Below are 24,904 nucleotides of genomic sequence, written 5' to 3' on the forward strand. Positions count from 1 at the left end.
CAGGAGGATGGGTGAGAGAGAGAGAAGGGATGACATGCAGGACATGTCCGCGGCCGGAATCGAACCGGAAGCCCTGCGGTTACATGGTCAGCGCTTAGTCCACTACGCCACCTAAGCACCCCTTCAATCTCTGCCTTTCACTGTGTTCTTATCTGCTCCTCTAGATCTGTGAGCACATTCTGCAGCTGTGCTTGAGGGAGCTCTTTGAGTTCAGGTACATGCAAACTGACCCAAACTGGTCCAACTTCTTCTTTGAACCACAAACACAGAGGGTAGGTGTGGTGCAATAGTCAGATACAGTCTATAATATCTGTTATACTACCATGCAATTCCCCCTTTACATATAGTATGTCATTGTAATTATGAATCCCTCCTCAACTTTAGGTTGCACTGTTAGACTTTGGTGCTACACAAAGTTTTGACCAGAGTTTCACTGACATCTACATTGAGGTGAGCCATATGTAAAGAAAAAAAATCTTATCAAAGTGCAAATGTAAATTATAAGTATTGCTGTAACCATGAAGGAGTTGGGCCTTTACTCTCAGGTTATCCGGGCTGCAGCAGACCGGAACAGAGAAGGTGTCCTACAGCAGTCCAGAGAGCTGAAGTTCCTCACAGGCTACGAGTCAAAGGTAAACATCAGAGCATAATGACAATCACTTCTATTGATAACAATGAAGTTATTACTAGAATAATACAGGGTTCCCGCGCTGGTCTTAAAAAGCCTTTAAGTCTAAAATCCAGCAATCCAATTTATAAGGCCTAAAAAGGTGCCAAATTTCTAGGTCTTAAAAATTAGATCCTGCAAGGAAATCAGTCCGACCACATCTATTTACGTGGAAATTAATCAAGCTGGAACCCAAAAAATGCCAATTCGCTTCCTTTTTTGTCTGTATGGCAGTGAAATCCCTAATTTCATCACCTCGAGGATGGCAAAAAGCTATCATATGGTGTCGCGAATAGGTCTAAAATTCTATTCAAAGAGGTCTTTAAAAAATCTTAAATTTGACTTGTTGAAACTTGTAGGAACCCTGTCTATTGATAATAATAATAATAATAATAATGGATTTTATTTATAAAGCACTTTACATTTCAAGAATCTCAAAGTGCTACAGTCAATAAAAGAAACAAAAACAGCACATGGAGCGGAGGTGGGTTTTGGTGGGTTTGAGGAGGTTTGCATTTGATGAGCGGAGAGTGCGAGTGGAGGGGCTGTGGGATTTGACCAGGTCCTTGAGGTAAGGGGGTGCGTTGCCGTGAATGCATTGATGAGTTAACAGTGAGATTTTGTAAATGATCCGAGAGGAGATGGGAAGCCAGTGTAGTGAGTGGAGGATGGGTGTGATGTGATCGTATTTGCGCACTCTCATCAGGATAACAATGAAGTTATTACTATAATAATAATAATGATGATGATTAGACACAAATGACTCATTACATTTGAATTTTGATATGCTGACATAAGGCCATGGAGAATGCCCATGTGGATGCGGTGATGATCCTGGGTGAAGCCTTCTCATCGGAGGAGCCGTTTAACTTTGGCGCCCAGAGTAGCACGGAGCGTATCCACCGCCTCATCCCCGTGATGCTGAGAGAGAGGCTGACCCCGCCCCCCGAGGAGACCTACGCCCTCCACCGCAAGATGGGCGGCTCCTTCCTCATCTGCTCCCGGCTTAACGCCCAGATCGCCTGCAACGACATGTTCCAGGACGTGTATGGAAACTACTGGAAGGATCGCCACAGGGAGCCGGGCCAGTGAGCCCATGTGTGTGTGGGAGCCGGACCAGGGCCGGTCCTAGGCATTTAGGTGCCCTAGGCGAGAGTATGATTTGATGCCCCCCCCCATCCCCCCAAATTTTAGGGCCGCCGCCACCACCACCACATTAAGCCACCAGTACTGCCTCATCACCACCCACACATTCAACAGTAAAAATATGGACAACAATGGTTTCAAGACAAAAATAGACAGTAGGCTGAGACATATTTTCATAGAGACAAAATTATTTAAATGTTTTTAAACGCCCCCCAGGCATTTGGCGCCCTAGGCGACCGCCTAGTACGCCTATGCCTAGGACCGGCCCTGACTGGAAGGATCGCCACAGGGGGCCGGGCCAGTGAGCCCATGTGTGTGTGTGGGAGCTGGACGCATACCAGAGATTCCTGACGAACCCCTGGGAAATGTCATCCTGAAGGGTGGATCTGTGTCTCCCCCAGTACTATCTGGCACAAGCCTCTAAACTGCAGTATGAATGTATCACACCACTTTATCCAGGGTTCCCGCGCTGGTCTTAAAAAAACATTTAAGTCTAAAATCCAGCAATCCGATTTACAAGGCCTAAAAAGGTCCCAAGGTTCAGCTGTTAGGTCTTAAAAAATGAGGTGCTAGGTCTAAAAAATGAGATTAGCTTGTCCTGCAAGGAAATCAAAATTAATCAAGCTGGACCCCAAAGAAATGCCAATTCGCTGCCCCCAGGAGAAATTATTGGCGAACGAAGCTACGACAGGATGACAAAAAGCTATGGTGTTGCCAATAGGTCTAAAATTATATTCAAAGAGGTCTAAAAAAAGGTCTAAAAAGGTCTTAAATTTGACTTGTTGAAACTTGTAGGAACCTTGTTATCTTTATCATTTCATTATAGCTTATGTGGTAACTGTAAAAGACGGATGTTTCAAACAATGCAGTATTTTGTGTTTGGAAGTAAATGGGATTCAGACTGTTGTTACCAATATAGCATAAGAATCATCTCAGTATCTGTGTGGCCTTAATTTCCATAACTATTCAGAAGATGGCTAACAAGACACAGACAATTCAGAATTGGTGTTTTATTTTCTAGTGCAAATATCTAACATAGAAACAAACAAACAAACATACTGTACACACAGCAGTGTAGGGACATTACACTGAAAATATTATGTGTGGAAACCTTGCAATTATTGTACCGTATGGCTTTGAATTAATACTTGTTAATGTCTTAAAAGAGACTTTATGTTTATGTTTATGTTCTGCATATTCAAATGTTTAGTTGTGTTTTGTCAACTGCTGTTTTGCATTATACTGTATCTACTCATCTGTTTATTTGACCACGTCTGGCATCATTATTGTCTATTACAGTGGGCATTTGATAACCAATGTAACTATTATTATCAACATTTATTTTCGCTGCTATTTATGGCACAATTTGAAATCAGAATTTGTTACTTTTTGTTAAATACTGGATGGCATAGAAGCGTTAAATATGGTATGTTGCCTTTTCAATTGCTGCTTGTGTTTCTTTCTTGTTTGTTATTTTGAATGGAGCAGGAAGCATTTCTGAATCTGACCAAAAAGCGGTTTACATGTTCATTCCAATATCATGAAATATGATTCGATCTTTTCAGAAAAATAAAATAATAATAATAATAATAATAATAATTACACGCTACATCAGACGTGAAAATTGTCATACCTTATTCCCTTTTCAGGGTTCCCGCACTGGTCTTAAAAAGCCTTAAAGTCTAAAATCCAGCAATCCAATTGACAAGGCCTAAAAAGGTCTCAAATGCCAGTTATTCGGTCTAAAAATGAGATCTTGCAAGGAAATCAGTCTGACCACATCTATTTACGTGGAAATGAATCAAGCTGGAACCCAAAAAAATCCAATTTGCTTCCTTTTTTGTCTGTATGGCAGTGAAATCCCTAATTTCATCACCTCGAGGGTGACAAAAAGCTATCATATTGTGTCGCGAATAGGTCTAAAATTATATTCAAAGAGGTCTAAAAAAAGTCTTACATTTGACTTGTTGAAACTTGTAGGAACCCTGCTTTTTAAAACTCACTAGTGGTTGACCTTGTGTATCTGTTTGTTATCTGACCAGTAAAACCAATATTGATTGAAACAGGAGCGTTCCCACAGAGGTACACAAGGTAGAAGTCATTGCAGGGCATAATGTCCTTGAGGGAAACAGAAGAGTAGTGGGTTGCTGGGTTTTTTTCCACTATACCAAACTAGACTTCCGGTGATGCAAGCGACCGAGTAGTCAGGCTTCTCAAGAGCTCCGGCATATCCTAACATTTTATAGCTGATATAATCACTTTTAACAACCTAGTTGATGTACTATGGAGTTTTAACTCCGGGGAATGTCTTTAGAGCACTTTTGGGGAAGTTCCTCTAGCAAAATGCCTCCTAAACCAGCGAAAAAGACTCCCGCTACCGAAAAGTCTCACTCTGGTCAAGATGGCGAGAGCTCGCATGAATCACCTGAACTAGACGCAGCCATGGTCAAAGCTATGGAGGTGATGACGGCTAATATCACTCGCGTGATTGGTGATAAACTGGAGAGTATGCTGCTCAGTATCAACACTATACCAAACTAACCATTACTTGACCTTTACTTTTTAACTAAAATGAATATCACAGATTTTGGATTATATGTTTCCCCCCCCCCCCCCCCAGTTGGGAATGATTAATGTATTCACTATAGCTGTAATATAGTTCTGTCATTGTTCTTTTCCAATCTCTGACAAACAAAGAGAGATTTTAACAAATTGTAAACGGATATATATGAACACAGAAACAAACAAACAAACAGGCATACACAAACTACTTGTTGTCCTTGGAGGATTCTCTCTCAGTCCCAGTCTTTACCTCATGGAGGTGTTAGTCAGTGGGGTCCTGGCACTGTGCACAGTACACCATGTCCTCTGAGTACTGCTCTACCTGGACGGTGATACTAGAGAAGCCAAACTCGGACTGGAGAAGTTTCGTGGCCTCCATGACGATCATCTGGGGATCAGCATCTAACTCTGAGAACAAACAGACAGACAGAATTTCCATTCTGTTTTTAATAATAATAATAATAATAATAATAATAATAATAATAATAATAACAACTTTATTTGTATAGGGCTTTTCCTGCAAACGTTGCAGCTCAAAGTGCTTTAATCATTATATAATCTTAATTTAATTATTTTGTAACTTAAATGCAATATTAAAAGGATGGGTTTTTATAATCTTAATTTAATTATTCAGTCATTTAAAGGCAATATTAAAAAGATGGATTTTTAGTCTTGACTTGAACATATTTGCTGAGGTTGCATCCCTAATGTAAACTGGCAGTGCATTCCACAATTTGGGTGCCTAAAATGAGAATGCAGCCTCACCAAATCTCTTCTTTTGTACATGTGGTACACAGAGAAAACCAGCGTCAGAAGACCTGAGAGCTCTATTGGGCTGATATGCTAGCAAAAGGTAATCATCTGCTTTATCAATCAAGCTACATTATCAAGACATCCTCCTGCCATCCACTTCTAAAGCCATTGAGTTATATTAGTTATTTCAAGCCAGCCTGAAAAAACCCCTCATATCAGCTGGGTCAGTTATCATATCAGTTGGGTCCTGAGAAACCACTAATGTAGAGCAATCAGTCATCTGTGGATCATAACAGAGATGGATACAGGGTTCCCGCGCTGGTCTTAAAAAGCCTTAAAGTCTAAAATCTAGCAATCAGATTTACAAGGCCTAAAAAGGTCTTACTTTTCAGTTATTTGGTCTAAAGATGAGGTGCTAGGTCTTAAAAATGAGATCCTGCAAGGAAATCAGTCCGATCACATCTATTTATGCGGAAATGAATCAAGCTGGAACCCAAAAAAATGCCAATTCACTTCCTTTTTTGTCTGTATGGCAGTGAAATCCCTAATTTCATCACCTCGAGGATGACAAAAAGCTATCATATGGTGTCGCGAGCAGGTCTAAAATTCTATCCAAAGAGGTAAAAAAAAAAAGGGTCTAAAAAGGTCTTACATTTGATTTGTTGAAACTTGTAGGAACCCTGAGGATATGAGAGGTGGTGTTTCAGGCTTGTGCTCACCTATGACCACGTGGACGGAGAGCAGGGACTGGCTCATGGTGAGAGCCCACATGTGTAGATTGTGTGTGGCCTTCACTCCCCGCAGTGATAGCAGCAACTCCCTCACAGTGTTGAACTCGATGCCTTTAGGAACTCCTGAAAGTATGAAATAGAGGAAAGCGGCAGGGTGGGGGTGCATTTAATAAATGCATAGGTTTTACTTTTGGTTGGCAAATAAATCAAACACTTACCTTCCATGAGTATTCTGAAGATGTCTTTCAGGATGGTGAGAGAGGTTCCCAGTACAAAAACAGAGAACATGAAGGTGCAGATGGGGTCGGCTATTTTGTACTGAGGCTGTGGAAGGTGCAAGTTTTGATAATAAAGCAACGGTCGGTTAGTGAAAAAACATGACATTACTTATGTTCTTAGAATGCTGTAATATGTCTGTTGACGGCAGCACTGACCCAGAAGTGGATGATGGTGGCAGCCAGCAAGACCCCAACACTCTGCAACAGGTCCCCCACCACGTGGATGAAAGCCGCCCTCACGCTAGTGTTGCCATGACGACCACCCTGGTGTCCATGAGCGTGACCGTGCCCTGGGTTCACACCATCCTGGTGGGGACGGTGGTCGGAGAGGCCGTGGCTGTGGCCGTGGGAGGAGCCAGACTGATGGAGGATTAGGGCCATCCTTCACAGAGATAACAATGCCTATTGTTTAAAAAGTCTCTCACACCTTCACCACCCATCATTTGGAGACCAAAGATAAATCGTGACGTTAGAATTATAAGGTTCTATCTCCGTTTTTGGTCAAACATTTTTTTTTTTTTACATAATCTGATCCATTAGGTGTTTATTAATGCCTGTGTGGTGTTATTTTTAAAAATGTTGCATTTTTTGGGGTTAGTAATTAATAAAATACAAAGGTTCCATCTCACAAAACATAATGGAATGTAAAAACTTTGACGCTCAACATCTCTGAACTACCCTAAACGGAGATAGAACCTTATCATTCTAAGCTCACGAAATAACATGACCAACTGGGCCATTCTTTACTCACAAGATGTTGACGCCCAACGCACAGCCTGAGGTGATGAGCATGATGTGGCTGTGGATCTCATAGTCGTCGTCGAGGATTCTTTGTACGGCAATGAACACCAGCACTCCTGTTACTGCCCATATGGACAGTACTGACAGAAAGGCTCCCAAAATCTCTGCATAACACCGGGAAAAATCATATGTGCTAAAACAAAAGACCTCGCACTGGAATTTTGAGGAACCATGAGCCTGTATGAAGCCACCAAAATCTAACCTGAGCGATGCCAGCCAAAGTTCATGGTTTTGGTGGGAGGTCTGGTTGAAATCCACAAGGAGAAAAGGCTGATCAGAATGCTACTAAAATCTGTGAGAAGGTGTGCTGCGTCTGTCATTATAGCCAGACTATGGGCAGCATAGCCACCTGTGGGAGTCGGACAGAGAGAAATCACTCACACACAGCAGTACCTATATAAATATCAAGTACCATTTGAATTAATATAGTTCATACTCCATTCTACAGATTGTATATTTTACAACAAGTTTGTATGATTGATTTGGCTGTTTACTGCATGTCTAAGGTTGCTCCAGGTCAATATAACTATTGATAATCTTACCAATAACTTCCCCAACCATGAAAATAAGACTAACAGCGGAGGCAATAATAAGCTTCCTTTTGGCCAACTGCTTTTCTCGACTTTCTGTCCATGATACCCTGTCATTTTCATGGCAGTGAATAGGTTGCAATAAACCATCGCCACTCGATGCATCTCCAATCTCCTGGGTGGAATTGGGATCTTTTCCCTCGCAGCCCTGGAACGGACTGTTGGGGGAAAAAACACTCACATAAATATAAATATTAGGCTACACTTTATACATGAATGCACTACAGCCGCACAATATTTCCTTTCAAACGGTATCGCAATCGCAAAGACTACTTCCCGACGATCAATTACATGAGTTGATCATGACCAGAGCAATACACATGTCAACTGGTAATACAATTATGGACATTTGCTTTAGTGTAGCCTATATTGTCTAATATATTAGCTTGTCTAAATATGACATACCTACCCCAGTAATGTCAATGAATATGTTTTAGTGTCATCATCGATGAGATGGTGTTTCTCAGAATCGATAATTGGAACCAGGGTCATCTTGACCAAAACGAAGTCCACTGAAGAAACGAATAACTTGGCTTGAAGTGCCTCCAAAATTCAAATGAAATTCGATATATATGCTATGGCATCGATCTCCAAATATACGACGTTACACACAACTTCGCTCGTCTCTCCATTGCCACCTATCCATGACTGCGCAACGAGATCACAAGATAACAGGTCAAGTCACTCTATCTACTAGGGAACTACACTTCCCTAACATTCACAAGTATTCATATTAAATTACGCATAGAGATCACAGAAGCTGATCATTTATAATCCCCAACTTTATTCAATCATACACATACAGTATAAATAAATTCATCAAGAGTATCAAAAATAAAAGTGTGGAAAAACAAATAACAGAGTTGAACATACAATATAGTAAGATATAAAACAGAATGTTAGTAACACTTTCAGAAAAATAAAAATTAACATGTTTGATCCATAGTTGGGCTTGGAAGCATTTTAGTAGTCTGGACTATATCACCAGCATATGACAGCACATGGTTGAAGCTATGGAGGGAGGTTAAAAGTGAATGCAGTCACAGAGACTTGCATACAGTACACAGCTGGTGTGTGGGACAGGCTTTGTGTTTTTTTTGGTATTCATCAGTTAAAATAATGCAGTTACATGTCTTAATTGGTTGCTTAGAAAGATCTGTATAAAAATATACTTTACACATTTCTGAATGAATCCAGAACACACAGAACTCATGTCTTAAGATAGAAGCATGAACAGAATCACAGAAATACAGTCTCAAATGACAAAAAAACGAGTCAAACTTTACACAGAAGAAGAAGAAGAATGTATAACAATAAAGAAGAAATTTATTTTACAGGATATCATTGGATTCATATAACTGATCTTTAAAGCCAACATATAAAACAAGCAATCATATTATTGCTCCAAGTATACATATAAACACATAATGTACATACATTTGGCCTATTTTCACCTTCCTATAAGTAAAGGCTGTGGTTACAGACTACTACACGACAGAGTGGCAGAGCAAGGCAGCCCTTTTCACCGCAGTGGGAAGTAGCAGATGTGAGTTGTTTAAAGTGCACGTTGACTTAAGCCCAATGCACACGGCGTGCGATTTTGTCGCATGACAACATTCGATTCTCAATTCACACCACCGAAGTGTGTGGGTGTGAATGGAGAATCGAATGTTGTCGTGCGACAAAATCGCACGCCGTGTGCATTGGCCTTTACACACGTTTCTGTTCAATCTCCTTATCTTCCATACCTATTCAACAGGCTTATTGCTCTGATGTCATTCTCAGACCTGCCCAGGGATAGTTACCATCAGAATCTACGTTTGTCAGACATTTTCAGACCTGAGACAAGTAAGTGGTTGTGGTGCAAATCCAGTTATATGCCTTAACCCCCCCCCCCACAATTGGGAAAGATAAGCTTAGACAGTATTGTTCAAAATCAGACAGTATTGTTCAAAATCAGACAGTATTGTTTCTATTCATTTGGGATCGAGGCCAACGACACCTACACAGCAGATGGCTCGGGACGCGGTTTCACTTCTACATCAGACCACTTTTGAGGTCTAAAAACATCAGACAAATATTGAGTGACCCCATCACTTTTCTGTTTTTAAGTATTACAAATGCTCATTTTGGATCAACACAAAGAAAAAATCCCCTTAGTGTAAAAAGGTAAGCTTGGCACAATCAGAATAATGTATGATTCTTGTAAACAAAGACACCTCTGCAACATAAGGCGATTTGTTGCACATTCAAAACTAAACTGAGCCTGTGGAGCAGACCGCAGCACTCCAACACCTGATGATGATCACATGACCACATGACCTGATCTTGATGCCATCAATGGGACATGTTTGTTGTGAGCACCCAGACTGGGACCACTCCTCCACTACAGGTGTTTACTTCTCCACTGCGTACGCAGACGAGCTGAACACAGGTTGGTCTTGGTCAGGCTCTGTGGCATTGGCAGCAGTGCTGGGTTGCATTACAATTGGTGCCTTTTCACCTATAGGGGGGAGACATGTACTGTAAGCAGACTGAACTCTCTTCTTAGGCCTGGACTACACGTAATATGGATATTTTTCTAAACGTTTTTTTTTTTTTTTTTACAATTGGGCCTCTCAACCATACGAACACGGCGTTTTCACTCACATAAACAGAGATTTCTCTAAACGGATAAAAAAGTGAAGAAATAAAAAAATATACGATTGAGTGGATCAGTGTGGTTATGTTAAACGGAGCTGGTGTTGATGCAATGACGTCAAGCGTCAAGCCGTTCACACATGCGCATTGAAGCAAAACGGTTGTCAACAGCAACAACCACACAAAATAATCAGTTTTTGCTTTCCTCTTGGTCGCCATAACTTGCTTTTCTGTCTGTTTTGTACTTTTGTTTTCTGTCTGTTTCAAAGAGTTTGGTCTGTTTACGTTTTGAGTCACTGCCGCCGTTTGATTACAACTGACTGTGCATGCCCATAACGTTCTTCTATGGTATTTGACAGATCGTGTTCAGTTTTGGCTTTTCGTATGGACAGAGATATTTTTGTGGTGTGGACAGTTTTTTATTTTTTTTAAACAAGGACGAAAACATCCGCTTAAAAAAATATCCATATACGTGTAGTCCAGGCCTTATACATATCCATATACGTGCAGTCCAGGCCTTAATGTCCCAGCATAGAAGCCCCTAAATTCCGATTAGTAATGTCATGTCATGTAGCTCTATCACTTGGCTCTACCCCTCCATGCCAACAAGAATTGGGCCACACTACCCTTACACATGAACCCCCAAACGGAGGGGTAGGGCTAAGTGGTAGGACCACGGGGTGAATTGGGATTGGGCCACAGTAAAGCCACTGTAACACCACCATCTTTTTGTAGGTTAGGCAGGACTAATTATAGCTGACATGACTTGAGATGTTAGAGCTTAATTGGACATTGGAGGATGTAAGCAAATGATAGAAATAGTCTATAAATAATGATTACGAGTTAATGAAACACAACAGTTGTTTGTTAGTGTTAGTGCAAACAGAAGTGATTCTAGATAATTAGTCAAAGCTGAGTTTCACCTGAGTTGTCAGAGGCTGCACTAGGGCTCGGCTGAACAATGATTACAATGTCATCTATGGGGAACGAAACAAAATGTTGTGACCACCAGATCATGTTCCTTGTACTCCACCCTTTCATTCATCAAGCACTCCAAATATCACAAACAAACAAGAAAACATCATAGATTTGCATGGGGCTAGTTTCTCTAAACTAAGAGGGGCTTCACTAATTGTACCTCATCTGTTCATCATTGTCATGTTTTTATTTCATGTTCTTATACCACTATTTGCACTTATGGTTAGATGCTAAACTGCATTTTGTTACTTGTACATGTACTCTGCAATGACAATAAAGTTGAATCTAATCTAATCTAACCACCACCTGGTGGAGGCTCTTAGTGTCCCTCCAACCCCCTGGTGCCTAGCTCACTCACCCACGTCCACGTCCGTCCCCCCCCCCTGGTGCCTAGCTCACTCACCCACGTCCCCCCCCCCCCTGGTGTCTAGCTCACTCACCCACATCCGTCCCCCCCCTGGTACCTAGCTCACTCACCCACGTCCTGCCCCCCCCTGGTGCCTAGCTCACTCACACACGTCCTGTTCCCCCCCCCCCCCCCGGTGCCTAGCTCACTCACCCACGTCCCCCCGTCCCCCCTGGTGTCTAGCTCACTCACCCACGTCCGTCCCCCCCTGGTACCTAGCTCACTCACCCACGTCCTGCCCCCCCCTGGTGCCTAGCTCACTCACACACGTCCTGTTCCCCCCTGGTGCCTAGCTCACTCACCCACGTCCCCCCCTCCCCTGGTACCTAGCTCACTCACCCCCCCCCCCCCTCCCTCCCCCCCTGGTGCCTAGATCACTCACCCACGTCCTCCCCCCCCCCTGGTACCTAGCTCACTCACCCACGTCCCCGTCCCCCGTCCCCGGTGCCTAGCTCACTCACCCATGTAGTCCCCCCCTGGTACCTAGCTCACTCACCCACGTCCCGTCCCCCCCCTGGTGCCTAGCTCACTCACCTACGTCCTCTGGTACCTAGCTCACTCACCCACGTCCTCCCCCCCCTCTGGTGCCTAGCTCACTCACCCCCGTCCTGCCCCCCCCTGGCTGGTGCCTAGCTCACTCACCCATGTCCTCCCCCCCTGGTGTCTAGCTCACTCACCCCCGTCCCCCTGGTACCTAGCTCACTCACCCCCGTCCTGCTCCCCCCTGGTGTCTAGCTCACTCACCCCCGTCCCCCCCGTCCCCCTGATGTCTAGCTCACTCACCCACGTCCCCCCCCCCCCCGGTGCCTAGCTCACTCACCCCCGTCCTCCCACTGTCCCCTGATGTCTAGCTCACTCACCCACGTCCTCCCCCCCCCCGGTGCCTAGCTCACTCACCCTGGTCCTGCTCCCCTGGTACCTAGCTCACTCACCCACGTCCTCCCCCCCTGGTACCTAGCTCACTCACCCACGTCCTCCCCCCCCCTGGTGCCTAGCTCACTCACCCACGTCCTCCCCCCTTGGTGCCTAGCTCACTCACCCACGTCCCCGTCCCCCGTCCCCGGTGCCTAGCTCACTCACCCACGTCCCGTCCCGTCCCTGGTGCCTAGCTCACTCACCTACGTCCTCTGGTACCTAGCTCACTCACCCACGTCCTCCCCCCCCTCTGGTGCCTAGCTCACTCACCCCCGTCCTGCCCCCCCCTGGCTGGTGCCTAGCTCACTCACCCACGTCCTCCCCCCCTGGTGTCTAGCTCACTCACCCCCGTCCCCCTGGTACCTAGCTCACTCACCCCCGTCCTGCTCCCCCCCTGGTGTCTAGCTCACTCACCCCCGTCACCCCCGTCACCCTGATGTCTAGCTCACTCACCCACGTCCTCCCCCCTGGTACCTAGTTTACTCACCCTGGTCCTGCTCCCTTGCCACCTGGGCCTCCAGGTCCTCTGGGTCCAGGTATTGGCAGTCCTCCTCTTCCTCCGATGGCTTGCACCTCCCGCAGCAGCAGCAGCAGCAGCAGAGGCAGAAGCAGCAGGTGAACAGCCCGCAGCAGACCACCAGTGTCTGTGAAGTAACATGAGAATTAATGCACATCACCTTTTTTAAAAGGCACACGTAAAATGTGCATACCATCACAGGGAGGAGACAAAGAGTGGTGGCAAATGGGGCTCATAGCCCCTGGATCGAAGTCACATCTGGGGTGCCACAAGGGGGGGTAGCTTCCCCATATGTCTTCCTCCTCTATATGGCAACCCGGGATGCTATGTTTGAGGACCTAATGTTTGAAAAACCTAAACAATGAAGTAGATGCATCCCAAAACAACAGAAATCCTTAGTGTGTCCGTTATGAAGAACGTTTTAAAACAGTTGTAGGCAATATCAAATTCTTTCAGCAAAACAATCACTCACAGATAAATGGTAAATGGACTGACTTACATAGCGCCTTATTCCAAAGCGCTTTACAACGGCCTCTCATTCACACATTCACACACACATTCACACACCAATGGCGGCAAGCTACCATGCAAGGCGCCGGCCCGCTCACTGGGAGCAATTTGGGGTTCAGTGTCTTGCCCAAGGACACTTCGACATGTGGCCAGTCGGGGCTCGAACCGCCAATCTGCCGACCTTGCGATCATTAGATGGCGGCTCTACCTCCTGCGCCACAGCCGCCCCAAGGATTGAAAAGCTCCTCACCTTGAACCAGCATTTAGACATGAGGAAGTAATATTTAACGCTCTCCTCTCCAAACTGGTCAGCCACGTAGAGTCCCATGGATCCATACTCGTCATAGATCTTGCGTTTGGTTTCGTCGCTGAGGATGGAGTTGGCGTTGTTGATCTCCTTGAAGACCTCCGCCGCCTCTGGGTTGTCTGGGTTCTTATCAGGATGGTGTTTTAGTGCAAGTTTCCTGAAAATTAAAGTGAGTTATGCAGGGTTTCTACAAGTTTCAACAAGTCAAATTTAAGACCTTTTTAGATCTTTTTTTTTTTTTGGATAGAATCTTTGGATAGAATTTTAGACCTATTCGCGACACCCTATGATAGCTTTTTGTCATCCTCGAGGTGATGAAATTAGGGATTTCACTGCCATACAGACAAAAAAGGAAGCGAATTGGCATTTTTTGGGTTCCAGCTTGATTAATTTCCTTGCAGGGTCTCGTTTTTAAGACCTAGCACCTCATTTTTAGACCGAATAACTGAAATGTAAGACCTTTTTAGGCCTTGTAGATTGGCTTGCTGGATTTGAGACTTTAAGGCTTTTTAAGACCAGCGCGGGAACCCTGGTTATGGTAATGTTTGAGTTGAAAACACTGTAGAGGTGCACAATTTGACACGATAACCACATAGAAATAAACATGTTGTAAAAGACAAACTCTCCTAGTCTAATAGCTACCTGTATGCCTTCTTCAATTCTTCTGCTGACGCCCCTTTCTCCAAACCTAACACCCTGTATAGACTCTGTCCTGCTGCGGACATCTTCCGTTGAGGCCTGTTGGTTTCGGCCATCTTTTATTCCTGCAAGAATGAGAAACATCATTAAAATAGGTAAATGCACTTATATAGCTCCTTTTTTGCTGCTCCAAAGCGCTTTACAACGGCCTCTCATTCACCCATTCACACACACATTCACATTCACACACCAATGGTGGCAAGCTACCATGCAAGGGCGCTGGCCCGCTCACTGGGAGCAATTTTGGGGTTCAGTGGTGTCTTGCCCAAGGACACTTCGATGTGTGGCCAGCCAGGGCTCGAACCGCCGATCTGCCAACCTTGTGATCATTAGACGGCGGCTCTACCTCCTGCGCCACAGCCGCCCTAGGTTAGAACCTGGCCATCTCATGATCAATACATTTCAAAAGCAACATTTCAAGACCATCCAGAACCCGTTATTTCACCCCAAAAAAGAAGCAGAAGCAACCAGAGTCATTTACTGTGGGTTAGATGGGGAATTTCTTGCATGGGTATGCAATAAAGTGGTAGCCTAGTGAAAAGTGAAAAGTGAAACTAGTGTCAAGATTATAGCTAACAGAATATTCAAGGACAGTAGGCTGTTTCACCAACAGAAATGTTGGGACATTAATCCACTAGGATACTGTAAAGTTACTTTCATAAACCAGCATCATACTGCCACCCTAAAAAGTGGTCTTCTCCCGACCCCCACCTCCTCCTCGCCCATTCAACCTCCCACTCAGATCCTGTTCGTCACATGAACCCCAACAAACATAACCTACTAACCCTAACATACAGGGTAGCAGAATCCTGAGGAAGATTATACAACAGACATGTTGAGAACGACCTCATGTTTAATCTGGTTCTGTGTGTCTAACCCTAACATGAGGAAGTTAACTGCAGTTGCTCGAGTCCTACCGACTCTGTAACGAGGTCGTTTAACTTCTGAGGACCACACGATCACTCCTCCATCCCGGTATTCATGGTAGAAATTAACAACGGTTGACGTTGCCAAAACAAGATCTAGGTATGTTTGAAAATATGTACAATTTTCCTCCAAAACAAAACTTACCGGTGACTTCAGGAAGTAGAAAAAACTATATTTCGGGGGGGGCAGCCAATTCCGGTTTCTCGTCACGGGTTCACATGGCTCACAAAATCACACCCACATTCTCTCTTATGCTCAAATAACACTGTTGAGAAACCCAATCTGTAAAACGCGTTAAATCACTCACAAGGAGGGCGTTGCCAGATCAAGATAAACTCAAATAAAACGCTTCAAACTAATTAGTTTTTGGTTATTGTAATTATGCCGACTGAAGCAACGAGCGCGCAACAAAATAAGAAGTGCGCGTCTGAACGTCGCTCAGAACAAGCTCGTTAAAAGTGAAAAGTTGGCACCTAACGAGCCTCTGATCACCTCCTCTTCATAACCCGTCTCTACAACACCGTTCCGCTGGAGGAAGACAAGCTAACCTAGTGAAACAAGCAGTAGTATATCCAGAGGATAAAATAAAATCCTCAATCACGTTTTCTACCGTTTATGAGAAAGGTATGACGCGTCTAAGCTGACGGTTTTCCAATTACCACATTTAAAACATAACACTCCATTCATGAGCGAGCCTGGGAGAGAAGCCCTGTAGCTTGATGACAGTTCAGGTTGTGCATGTCTGAGACGGACACATGTACACTACAGGGTTGGACGGCAGGAGAAGCACAGCCGGTGGTGATGTGCACTTTAACGCGCACACGCGGTACTGTGACCGATCACTGTCTGAGCCGCGCGGCTCCAGGTCTGCTGACACGGCCCGTAGTTCTGTGTTTAGACGCTCATCTGGAGTTAGTCCCTTAATAATCATAATAATAACAATAATAATAATCATAATAATAGTAACAATAATCATAATAATAATTAAGTTGATGTCCTTCTGTCAACACAGATTGATAAGTGCCCTCATAGAGTACCCCGTGTGTGTGGGGGTGGATGGGTGCGTGCGTGCGTGCGTGATTGAGTACGTGATTGTGTGTGTGTGTGTGTTTTTTGATTGATTGAAAACTTTATTAGAAGAGTTGCAGAAGTAGGTACATGAAAGTACATATTACATACAAGGTCAACTAACAGGATAAAAACCCAAGAAAGCCACTGGCTTATTTCAATTGGGGTCCTTGATACTCAATTCATCGTTACATGTAAGACAGACAAAAAACTAGTACTATCTACAAGATAATACAGACAAATAACTAGTACTATCTACAGTGTGTGTGTGTGTGTGTGTGTGTGTGTGTGTGTGTGTGTGTGTGTGTGTGTGTGTGTGTGCGCGTGCGTGCGTGCGTGTGTGGGGGGGGGGTAGACTCATTGGGGCAGCATTCTGAGGGCTGTGTGTGTGTGTGTGTGTGTGTGTGTGTGTGTGTGTACGTGTGTGTGTGTGTGTGGGGGGGGGGGGGTAGACTCATTGGGGCAGCATTCTGAGGGCTGTGCTGGAGTGCAGATAGTGAATCATACAAATGAAGCTTTAATAGGCTTGTGTGGGCGGGGAGGTGTGTGACTGTGTGTGTGTGTGTGTGTGTGTGTGTGTGTGTGTGTGTGTGTGTGTGTGTAGGTCAGTTCTAGTTTCGCAGTCAGGGTTTCCCACACCTTCTGAACACATCACATTCAAGCACTTTTCAAGGACTTTCAAGACTAATTTCCCTCAAATTCAAGGACCCAACACGGCATAGTTTGAGACAGAACTAGATGAGAATGTACTGTATATAATAGGAACTATCTGCTCACAGACAACAATTAAAAAGAGAGGCTTGAATGTGTGAACACTAGATGGTCTCTTGTACGGAGCTATTTTAGTGCCATCAGAAATTGAATTGTATTTGACAGATTGAATTGAATATGACCACAAATTGAATTGTATTTGACAGATCTGAATTGTATTTGACAGATTGAATTGAATCTGAGCACAAACTGAATTATATTTGACAGATTGAATTGTATTCAATTCAGTTTTCATTATTTTAATTCAGTTTTCTAATTCAGTTTTTCTAAATACAATTCGGTTTTTCTCAAAATACAATTCAGTTTTTCTCAAAATACAATTCAGTTTTTCTCAAAATACAATTCAGTTTTAATGATCGACGTCGTTATATAGAGAAAATTAATGAAATAGGGGTTGATTCATCAGAGCAGTCATACGTCATCTCCCTGTCATCAGGGATTTGTAGTTCTTCATTTTATTTGCCGTGTAAATCCCCAGATGAGAGTGTGATAATTAATAAATCTGTTCAATGGGCATGTCTAAGTACATTTGTATGTACATTTTTATTTTAGTACTTATAGGGAACGGCTGTGTAAATAGTACCTACAGCAGACTAGACTTACTAGAAGTTGGTGCGCAAAACGAGAGGACTGTAACAACGGAATTCTTGAAACAACAAAGGATTCCACTCGACATAGCTCGCTCGCCGGGAGAACAATGGTACGCGGTCCCAACACTCAGGCGCAAGCGACGGCGTCGAGATCGCAAGCAACGCCGAGGACGTAGGGGAGGCCTGCTAGCTAGGCTGAGGAGAAGCCCGAATAAGCCTGCTTTGCCGAGTATATTCCTATCCAACGTCAGGTCTCTGGCTAACAAGATGGACGAACTGAGACTGCAGGTCGCTTCCAACAACACCGTGGGAGATAGCTGTGTGATTATTCTCACAGAGACCTGGCTCAATGACATTTCATCTTGGACTCCGCAGTCGGGCTAGAAGGCAGGACTCTACACCGTGCGGACAGGACTTTGCTTAGTGAGAAGACGCGCGGAGGCGGCCTCATTATATCTACGAAGGACAGCTGGTGCTTAAACACAAAAACTGTAAGTAGCCACTGCTCCCCAGACCTGGAATACTTGACTGTTAAATGCCGACCCACATACCTCCCGAGGGAATTCAATGCAGTGTACATAACATGTGTTTACATTGCGCCTAGCGCGGTTGGTAGCTTAGCATTGGCGCGGCTACATGACGTCATCAGTAGTGGACAGAGCGCGGACCCACAGGCAGTTCATATAGTCGCCGGGGACTTCAATCATGCTGACCTGAAGGTAGTACTACCGAAGTTCTATCAGCATGTTAAATGTGCAACAAGAGGAGAAAAAACACTGGATAAGGTATACACCAACATCAAGCTTGCTTACAAGGCTAGACCGCTAGCTCATCTAGGCATGTCTGACCATGTGTCAATCCTCCTGATCCCAGCCTACACTCCCATGAGGAAAAGTGCTCCCATCACCACTAAGACTGTCAGAACCTGGCCAGCAGGGTCCGCTCCACTGCAGATCTGCCTGAATGACACCTCATGGCAGGAATATGAGCATGAGGACCTGGAACAGTTCACGTCGTCGGTTCTGAACCACATAGTGAACTGCACCAACTCAGCCACCGTGGACAAACGGGTCCGGGTCTACCCCAACACGAAGCCATGGATGACTGGGAAGGTCCAAAAACTGCTCAAGGAGAGGGACAACGCCTTCTCAGGGAAGGACACACTGCTGTACAGCACCACCAGGGCTAACCTAAAGCGCGGCATCCGGGAGGCCAAGGCAGACCACAGAGAGAAGATTGAGGAATGCTTCCTGAGCAACGACTCCAAGAGGGTGTGGCAGGGGGTTCAGCACATGACAAACTTCAGAGCCAACAGGCTCACAGCCGCGGAGGACGACCCCCTGCTGGCGGAAAAGCTGAACTCCTTCTACGCCCGGTTCGACGAGGGGCGAACGGAGGTAACCACAACACAAACACCACTCTCTCCAGCTCTCAGCAGCCTCACCCTCACAGAGCATGAAGTGAGACGCGTGCTGAAGGCGGTGGACCCCAGGAAAGCCTCAGGGCCGGATGGCGTCCTGGGACGGGTGCTGCCTAAACGACTACCGCCCGGTGGCACTCACACCAATCATCATGAAGTGCTTCGAGAAACTAGTCCGGGCCCACATAGTCACACGCCTCCCGCCCAACCTGGATCCATACCAGTTCGCCTACAGAGCCCACAGGTCCACAGAGGACGCCATCGCGACGACTCTCCACTCCACTCTATCCCACCTGGAGAGGGGAAACAGCTACGCGAGACTGCTCTTTGTGGACTTCAGCTCTGCCTTCAACACCATCCTTCCAGACAGGCTAGTGACCAAACTACTAGACCTGGGACTATCACACTCTATATGTGCATGGATCAAGGACTTCCTGTCTGACCGCCCCCAGAGGGTGCGGGTGGGCTCCCACACCTCCACAGCCCTCAGACTCAGCACTGGGTCCCCCCAGGGCTGCGTGCTAAGCCCCATCCTCTACAACCTCTACACCTACGACTTCACCCCCGTCCACCCCAGCAACTCCATCGTAAAGTTTGCAGACGACACCACCGTGGTGGGCTGCATCTCGGGGGGGGGACGAGGCGGCGTACAGGGATGAGGTGGAGCAGCTGGGCAAGCTGTGCAAGGTTAACAACCTGCTGCTGAACCAGTCAAAGACCCAGGAAATTATCGTGGACTTCAGGAGGAAAAAATCTGAGGTCCAGCCCCTGCTCGTCGATGGAGGGAGCGTGGAGAGAGTCTCAACCCTCCGATTCCTGGGGGTACACATACAGGATGACCTGTCCTGGAAGATCAACACAGCAGCCATCATCAAGAAGGCACAACAGCGGCTCTACTTCCTGAGAGTCCTCAGGAAAGACCACATCGGACAGGAGATGCTGGTGACCTTCTACCGCTGCGCAGTGGAGCGCATCCTCACCTACTGCATCTGCGTGTGGTTCTCCAGCTGCACAGCCGCAGGGAGGAATGCGCTACAGAGAGTCGTGAGATCGGCCCAGAAGATCACCGGCGCCCCCCTCCCCTCTCTGGAAGAGCTGTACAACACACGCTGCCTCAGGAAGGCCTCCAAGATCTCCAGAGACCCATCCCACCCTGGGTACGAACACTTTGCTCGGCTGCCCTCGAACAGGCGGTTCAGGACCATGTTCGCAAGGACAAACAGACTGAAGCTCAGCTTCTACCCCAGGGCCATTCAGGCCCTGAACACAGCAAATACCTAGGTTCTAGGCCCTGGACAATCTAGACAATTTGATGGCAGCTACTAGATTGAAATCAAGTGCAACACTGAAACACAACTGTGAACATTTCAAACCTGCAAACTGCGACACTTTAAATGAATGTGCAATAACACTATGTGCAATATGACAACCCTCGGGTACATAAGGTTCAGAGATAGGAAATGTTAGAATAGGTATAGCATAGCATAGAGTACAGCACAGTGTTTTATTTGTATAGTATAGTATAGTGGATAGTGTACATAGCCTTTATTTATGTAAACCAGCTCTTTTCCCTTCTTGTCTTTAGTTTTTTTTTCCTAGCACCAGGGGAGTCCCCCCTCCCAAATTTCGTTGTTTGGTACCTGTACTATATCAATGACAATAAAGACCATTCATTCATTCATTAATTCATTCATTCATTCATTCATTCATTTGCCATATGACGTTTTATCATGGAAATAATGAACAGCAAGCTAGATCCAAAACTAGGGCCGGTGGAGGAGGGCAAGTGTCACATTGGACAGACGATCTTAACGACAGCAAAAGTGATGGATGTCAGAAATACATTACCTGGAGATTCAATAAGGTAGCCTACTTTTATATGACAGGATATGGGTTAGGGTTATATGACACCTGTAGCGAGATAGATAGATAGAGCCAAAAGTAAAAAGTCGCTGAGAGACACAAGCAGGGTCTGGGCTGGTAATTGTATGACGTGCCAAACAATCCGCTGAGATGAAAAGTACGTTTTAGAGCATTTATTGAATAGAACAATCAAACTTGGCGACGTACAAAAATAATCCATAAGCGATCAAAACCAGAAAAATAACAAACGAATGTCGAATGTGCTGTACCTTTGCTCTCTGGGAGACAGCTGGCGGCTGAAGAATGCAAGAGGCTGCCAGGCGTCCCCAACCCACTGTTCGTACACCGCTCCCACAGCAAAGTCAGAGGCGTCCGTGGTGAGAGCAGTGGGTGCCGAGGGCGAGGGGTGGGCCAACATGGCAGCGCGGGCCAGGGCCGCCTTGGTGTCCTGAAAGGCTTTGACACGCTCCGCCGTCCAGTCCACCGGCTGCTTCAGAGTCTTGCCCTTCTGGGCATCGTACAGAGGCCGCAGGATGTGAGCGATGTGGTGGAGGAAGCGATAGTAGAAGGTTACCATCCCGATGAACCCCTTGAGCTCGATTGTGCTGGGGCGCGGGAAAGCAGCGACAGCTTCCACCTTCGAGGGGAGGGGGGTCACCCCCTCTGCGGAGACCCGGTGCCCGAGAAAGTCGATGGTGTTCCGTCCGAACTCACACTTCGCCGGATTGACAATCAGCCCATGTTGGCTGAGCCGTGTGAAAAGGGCCCGGAGGTGGGACAGGTGCTCCTCCTCCGTGGTGCTTGCGACGAGGATGTCATCCAAGTAGACGAAGAGGAATGGTAGGTCCCGGAGCACCGAGTGCATGAGGCGTTGGAAGGTCTGCGCCGCGTTCTTCAGGCCGAACGGCATCCGCAGAAACTCGAAGAGTCCAAATGGCGTGATTACGGCCGTCTTAGGGACGTCCTCGGGGTGCACCGGCACCTGATGGTACCCCCGTACCAGGTCCACTTTGGAGAAGAAGCGTTTGCCTGCCAGGTTCGCTGAAAAGTCCTGGACATGTGGGACCGGGTAGCGGTCAGGCTTGGACGCGTCGTTGAGGCGGCGGTAGTCCCCACATGGGCGCCACCCGCCGTCTGACTTAGGGACGATGTGCAGGGGAGACGCCCAGGGGCTGCTCGAGCGCCGAACGATGCCCACCTGCTCCATATGCGCAAACTCCGCCCTGGCGATGGCCAGCTTCTCCGGGTTGAGGCGCCTGGCCCTGGCGTGGAGGGGAGGCCCCTCGGTCTCGATGTGGTGCTCCACTCCGTGTTTCACCGTGGGCGCGGAGAAGGTGGGCTTGGTAAGGTCGGGGAATTCGGCGAGCAGCCGAAGGTACTGGTCACTTTCGGCGAGCGTATTGGACCACCCGCTGTAGACCGCCTCCCCCTGCGTACAGGCGAAGGAAGCGAAAGTCTGTGAGTTGACCAGGCGCCTGTTCCCCACGTCCACCAACAGGTTGTGGGCGCACAGAAAATCCGCACCAAGGAGGGGAAATGTGACAGCCGCTATGACAAAATCCCACGAAAAGCATTGCCCTCCGAAGCACACGTCCACCGCCCTAGTGCCATAAGAGCAGATAGGTGTGCCGTCCGCGCCTGCCAACTGCGGACCACGCTCCTCCTTCGCCACATCCGATCTCTCTGCCGGAATGATGCTCCACTGGGCACCTGTGTCACAAAGGAAACTGCGACCAGAGGCGGTGTCTTGTATGAAGAGCAGCCTGTTGGTGACGCCAGCGCTCAGGGCCACTACTGAGTGCCGGCCCCGCCGTTTCCCGTCGGTCCGAAGGTGCAGGGTGAGCGGCACCGTTTGGCCTTGGCGCCAAAAGTGGCGTGGTAGAAACAATGGCCCGCAGCGTTACCCTGCTGGCCAGAAGGTCTGGCGTCATCCTTCGCTCTCTTGCGACGGTCGGGTGGCGGGGCGGCCGCGGGAGCGAGCAGGTCGGGGGACCGTTGAGGCATGGCCAAGACGAACCGGTCCGCCTCCCTGGCCAGGGCGCGGGGCTCCATGATGGCGGTGTTGGCCAGCGCCATCCTCACTTGAGCTGGCAATGTGCGCATGAACAGCTCTGTGAAGAGGATCATGGGGTCTTCTGTACCGAGCAGGTTTAGCATCCTCTCCATGCGCGCAGAAGGCCTCTCGTCACCCAAGTCCGACATGGCAAATAGGCGACGCACCCTCTCCGCAGTGGACAGTTCAAATGTCTCTAGAAGCAGGGCCTTGAGGCGCTCATATTTGTTCGTCGTCGGGGGAGCAGACAAAAAACCTACCACTCGAGCTGCGGTGGAGCTGCCCAACATTGCCACAGCATGGTTGTACCGGTCGTCGTCGTCATCGATGTCACTTTTGTTGAAATGTGCCTCTACAATAGCAAACCATGCAGCAGGCGTTGAGTCCCAGAACTCTGGTAGCTTGAGAGTGGGAGTGTGCGCACCACGCGTTACCCTGACAGGGGATGGTGATGGCTGCCGCTGGTTTGAACGTCTTCCTCGCCCGGACATTTTGCAGGATTGTAATGTTCGCTCGCTGATTTTTGTACACAATTACGTTAACAAAAATCCACGTCGGGTCACCAGTGTAGTGCCGGAGGAAAAAGGAAAGACGTAGGCAACGTAATGATAACTGTTTAATCAAAATAACAACGTGTACTCTCCGTACAGGACCAGAAAATAGATCACCAAAACTGTTGTGTCTAAACAGGAAGTTGCAACGTTAATAATCCTCCCCTCTGCCCCTAGTGCCAGAACTGGTTCCCTCCCACTACACAACCAACAGTAAGAGGAGAACATGAACCCATAATGTAGTCACTACAGCATATAGAATATGCATATAATGCGGTCAACAAAAATACATCCCTCCCCTCTCTCTCCACTACCGCCATGCAAGATGCGCAGGTGCTTAAATTACCTTGCAATATCACCGCCCATAACCATATGACTTCTCAATACGGTGATCTAGGCAATAAACAAACAATCAAAGTAAACTCACAATAAACCCATTAGCCTGTTATACTAAATACCCCCTAAATCATATTCATACCTCCTACAACACCTCAGGCCTTTAGGTCGGGTGGTTCATCCACATGGATGGAGGCAGACTGAAAGGACACATTCATTGCCTATTTCATAAATGTTCTCCATATAACGACGTCGATCATTGATCGGCAACGACACTATATAATTGTTTGCCTCACTGGCCATCGGATTTGAGATCCTAATATCTAAAAAGCGATACAGTTTTCTTATTTTATCGGATTAAAGTAGCAAAGACCACAAATTTCCATTGACTGCCAGTCAAACTTCTACACTTCTAGCACCCAACAGGGGACGTGATCGTTCTGATGACAGGGAGATGACTCGCAATTGTTCTTATGAATGGGAGTTATCGGTGAATCGGGGCTCTATAATTCTACCTAGCCCAGAGTCCCCGGATGAGTGCCTCTAAAACTGAATTGTATTTTGAGAAAAACTGAATTGTATTTTGAGAAAAACTGAATTGTATTTTGAGAACTGAATTGTATTTTGAGAAAAACCGAATTGTATTTAGAGAAACTGAATTTGAAAACTGAATTAAAATAATGAAAACTGAATTGAATACAATTCAATCTGTCAAATACAATTCAGTTTGTGCTCATATTCAATTCAATCTGTCAAATACAATTCAGATCTGTCAAATACAATTCAATTTCTGATGGCACTAAAATAGCTCCATACTCTTGCCTT

The 24,904-nt window shown here is 46.4% G+C and overlaps 3 protein-coding genes across 3 annotated transcripts in view; 1 reads left to right on the plus strand and 2 right to left on the minus strand.

The window, feature by feature from the left end:
• Positions 1 to 1,759, plus strand: part of coq8ab (coenzyme Q8A-b) — a gene marked incomplete at both ends in the record, with an annotated part of 7,625 nt that extends 5,866 nt beyond the window's left edge. The window contains 4 exons of the mRNA XM_080544529.1: positions 165 to 272; positions 385 to 450; positions 546 to 632; positions 1,466 to 1,759. Of these exons, the coding sequence (XP_080400655.1) occupies positions 165 to 272; positions 385 to 450; positions 546 to 632; positions 1,466 to 1,759 (555 nt within the window). The remainder of the gene's footprint in view (positions 1 to 164; positions 273 to 384; positions 451 to 545; positions 633 to 1,465) is intronic.
• A 2,682-nt stretch (positions 1,760 to 4,441) lies between these two features.
• On the minus strand, positions 4,442 to 8,153 carry LOC308158646 (proton-coupled zinc antiporter SLC30A2-like). The gene is made up of 8 exons (XM_080532328.1): positions 7,938 to 8,153; positions 7,481 to 7,686; positions 7,141 to 7,287; positions 6,889 to 7,042; positions 6,294 to 6,519; positions 6,078 to 6,183; positions 5,848 to 5,982; positions 4,442 to 4,783 (listed from the first exon to the last, which is right to left on the minus strand). The coding sequence occupies exons 1-8, from the start codon at positions 8,018 to 8,020 to the stop codon at positions 4,638 to 4,640; spliced, it is 1,203 nt and encodes a 400-aa protein (XP_080388454.1). The 5' UTR covers positions 8,021 to 8,153; the 3' UTR covers positions 4,442 to 4,637.
• Positions 8,154 to 9,240: 1,087 nt separating this feature from the next.
• On the minus strand, positions 9,241 to 15,582 carry dnajc5gb (DnaJ (Hsp40) homolog, subfamily C, member 5 gamma b). Its single transcript, XM_080533425.1, has 6 exons — positions 15,572 to 15,582; positions 14,444 to 14,565; positions 13,745 to 13,958; positions 12,955 to 13,111; positions 11,092 to 11,145; positions 9,241 to 10,031 (listed from the first exon to the last, which is right to left on the minus strand). Exons 2-6 carry the CDS (start codon positions 14,554 to 14,556, stop codon positions 9,925 to 9,927), a joined length of 645 nt encoding a protein of 214 aa, XP_080389551.1. The 5' UTR covers positions 14,557 to 14,565; positions 15,572 to 15,582; the 3' UTR covers positions 9,241 to 9,924.
• Positions 15,583 to 24,904: the final 9,322 nt, after the last annotated feature.

The sequence above is a fragment of the Nansenia antarctica genome (genome assembly GCF_963989245.1).
Source record: "Nansenia antarctica genome assembly, chromosome: 1".
NCBI lineage: Eukaryota > Metazoa > Chordata > Actinopteri > Argentiniformes > Microstomatidae > Nansenia > Nansenia antarctica.

Coding starts and splice junctions, on each gene's coding strand:
- LOC308158646 (XM_080532328.1), bottom strand. CDS start 8,020: ATGACCCTGGTTCCAATTATCGATTCTGAGAAACACCATCTCATCGAT. Junction 7,288..7,480: donor CATGGTTGGGGAAGTTATTG/GTAAGATTATCA, acceptor CGACTCCCACAG/GTGGCTATGCTGCCCATAGT. Junction 5,983..6,077: donor CTTCAGAATACTCATGGAAG/GTAAGTGTTTGA, acceptor TCATACTTTCAG/GAGTTCCTAAAGGCATCGAG.
- dnajc5gb (XM_080533425.1), bottom strand. CDS start 14,556: ATGGCCGAAACCAACAGGCCTCAACGGAAGATGTCCGCAGCAGGACAG. Junction 13,959..14,443: donor GAATTGAAGAAGGCATACAG/GTAGCTATTAGA, acceptor TTTAATTTTCAG/GAAACTTGCACTAAAACACC. Junction 11,146..12,954: donor GGCAAGGGAGCAGGACCAGG/GTGAGTAAACTA, acceptor CGTTCCCCATAG/ATGACATTGTAATCATTGTT.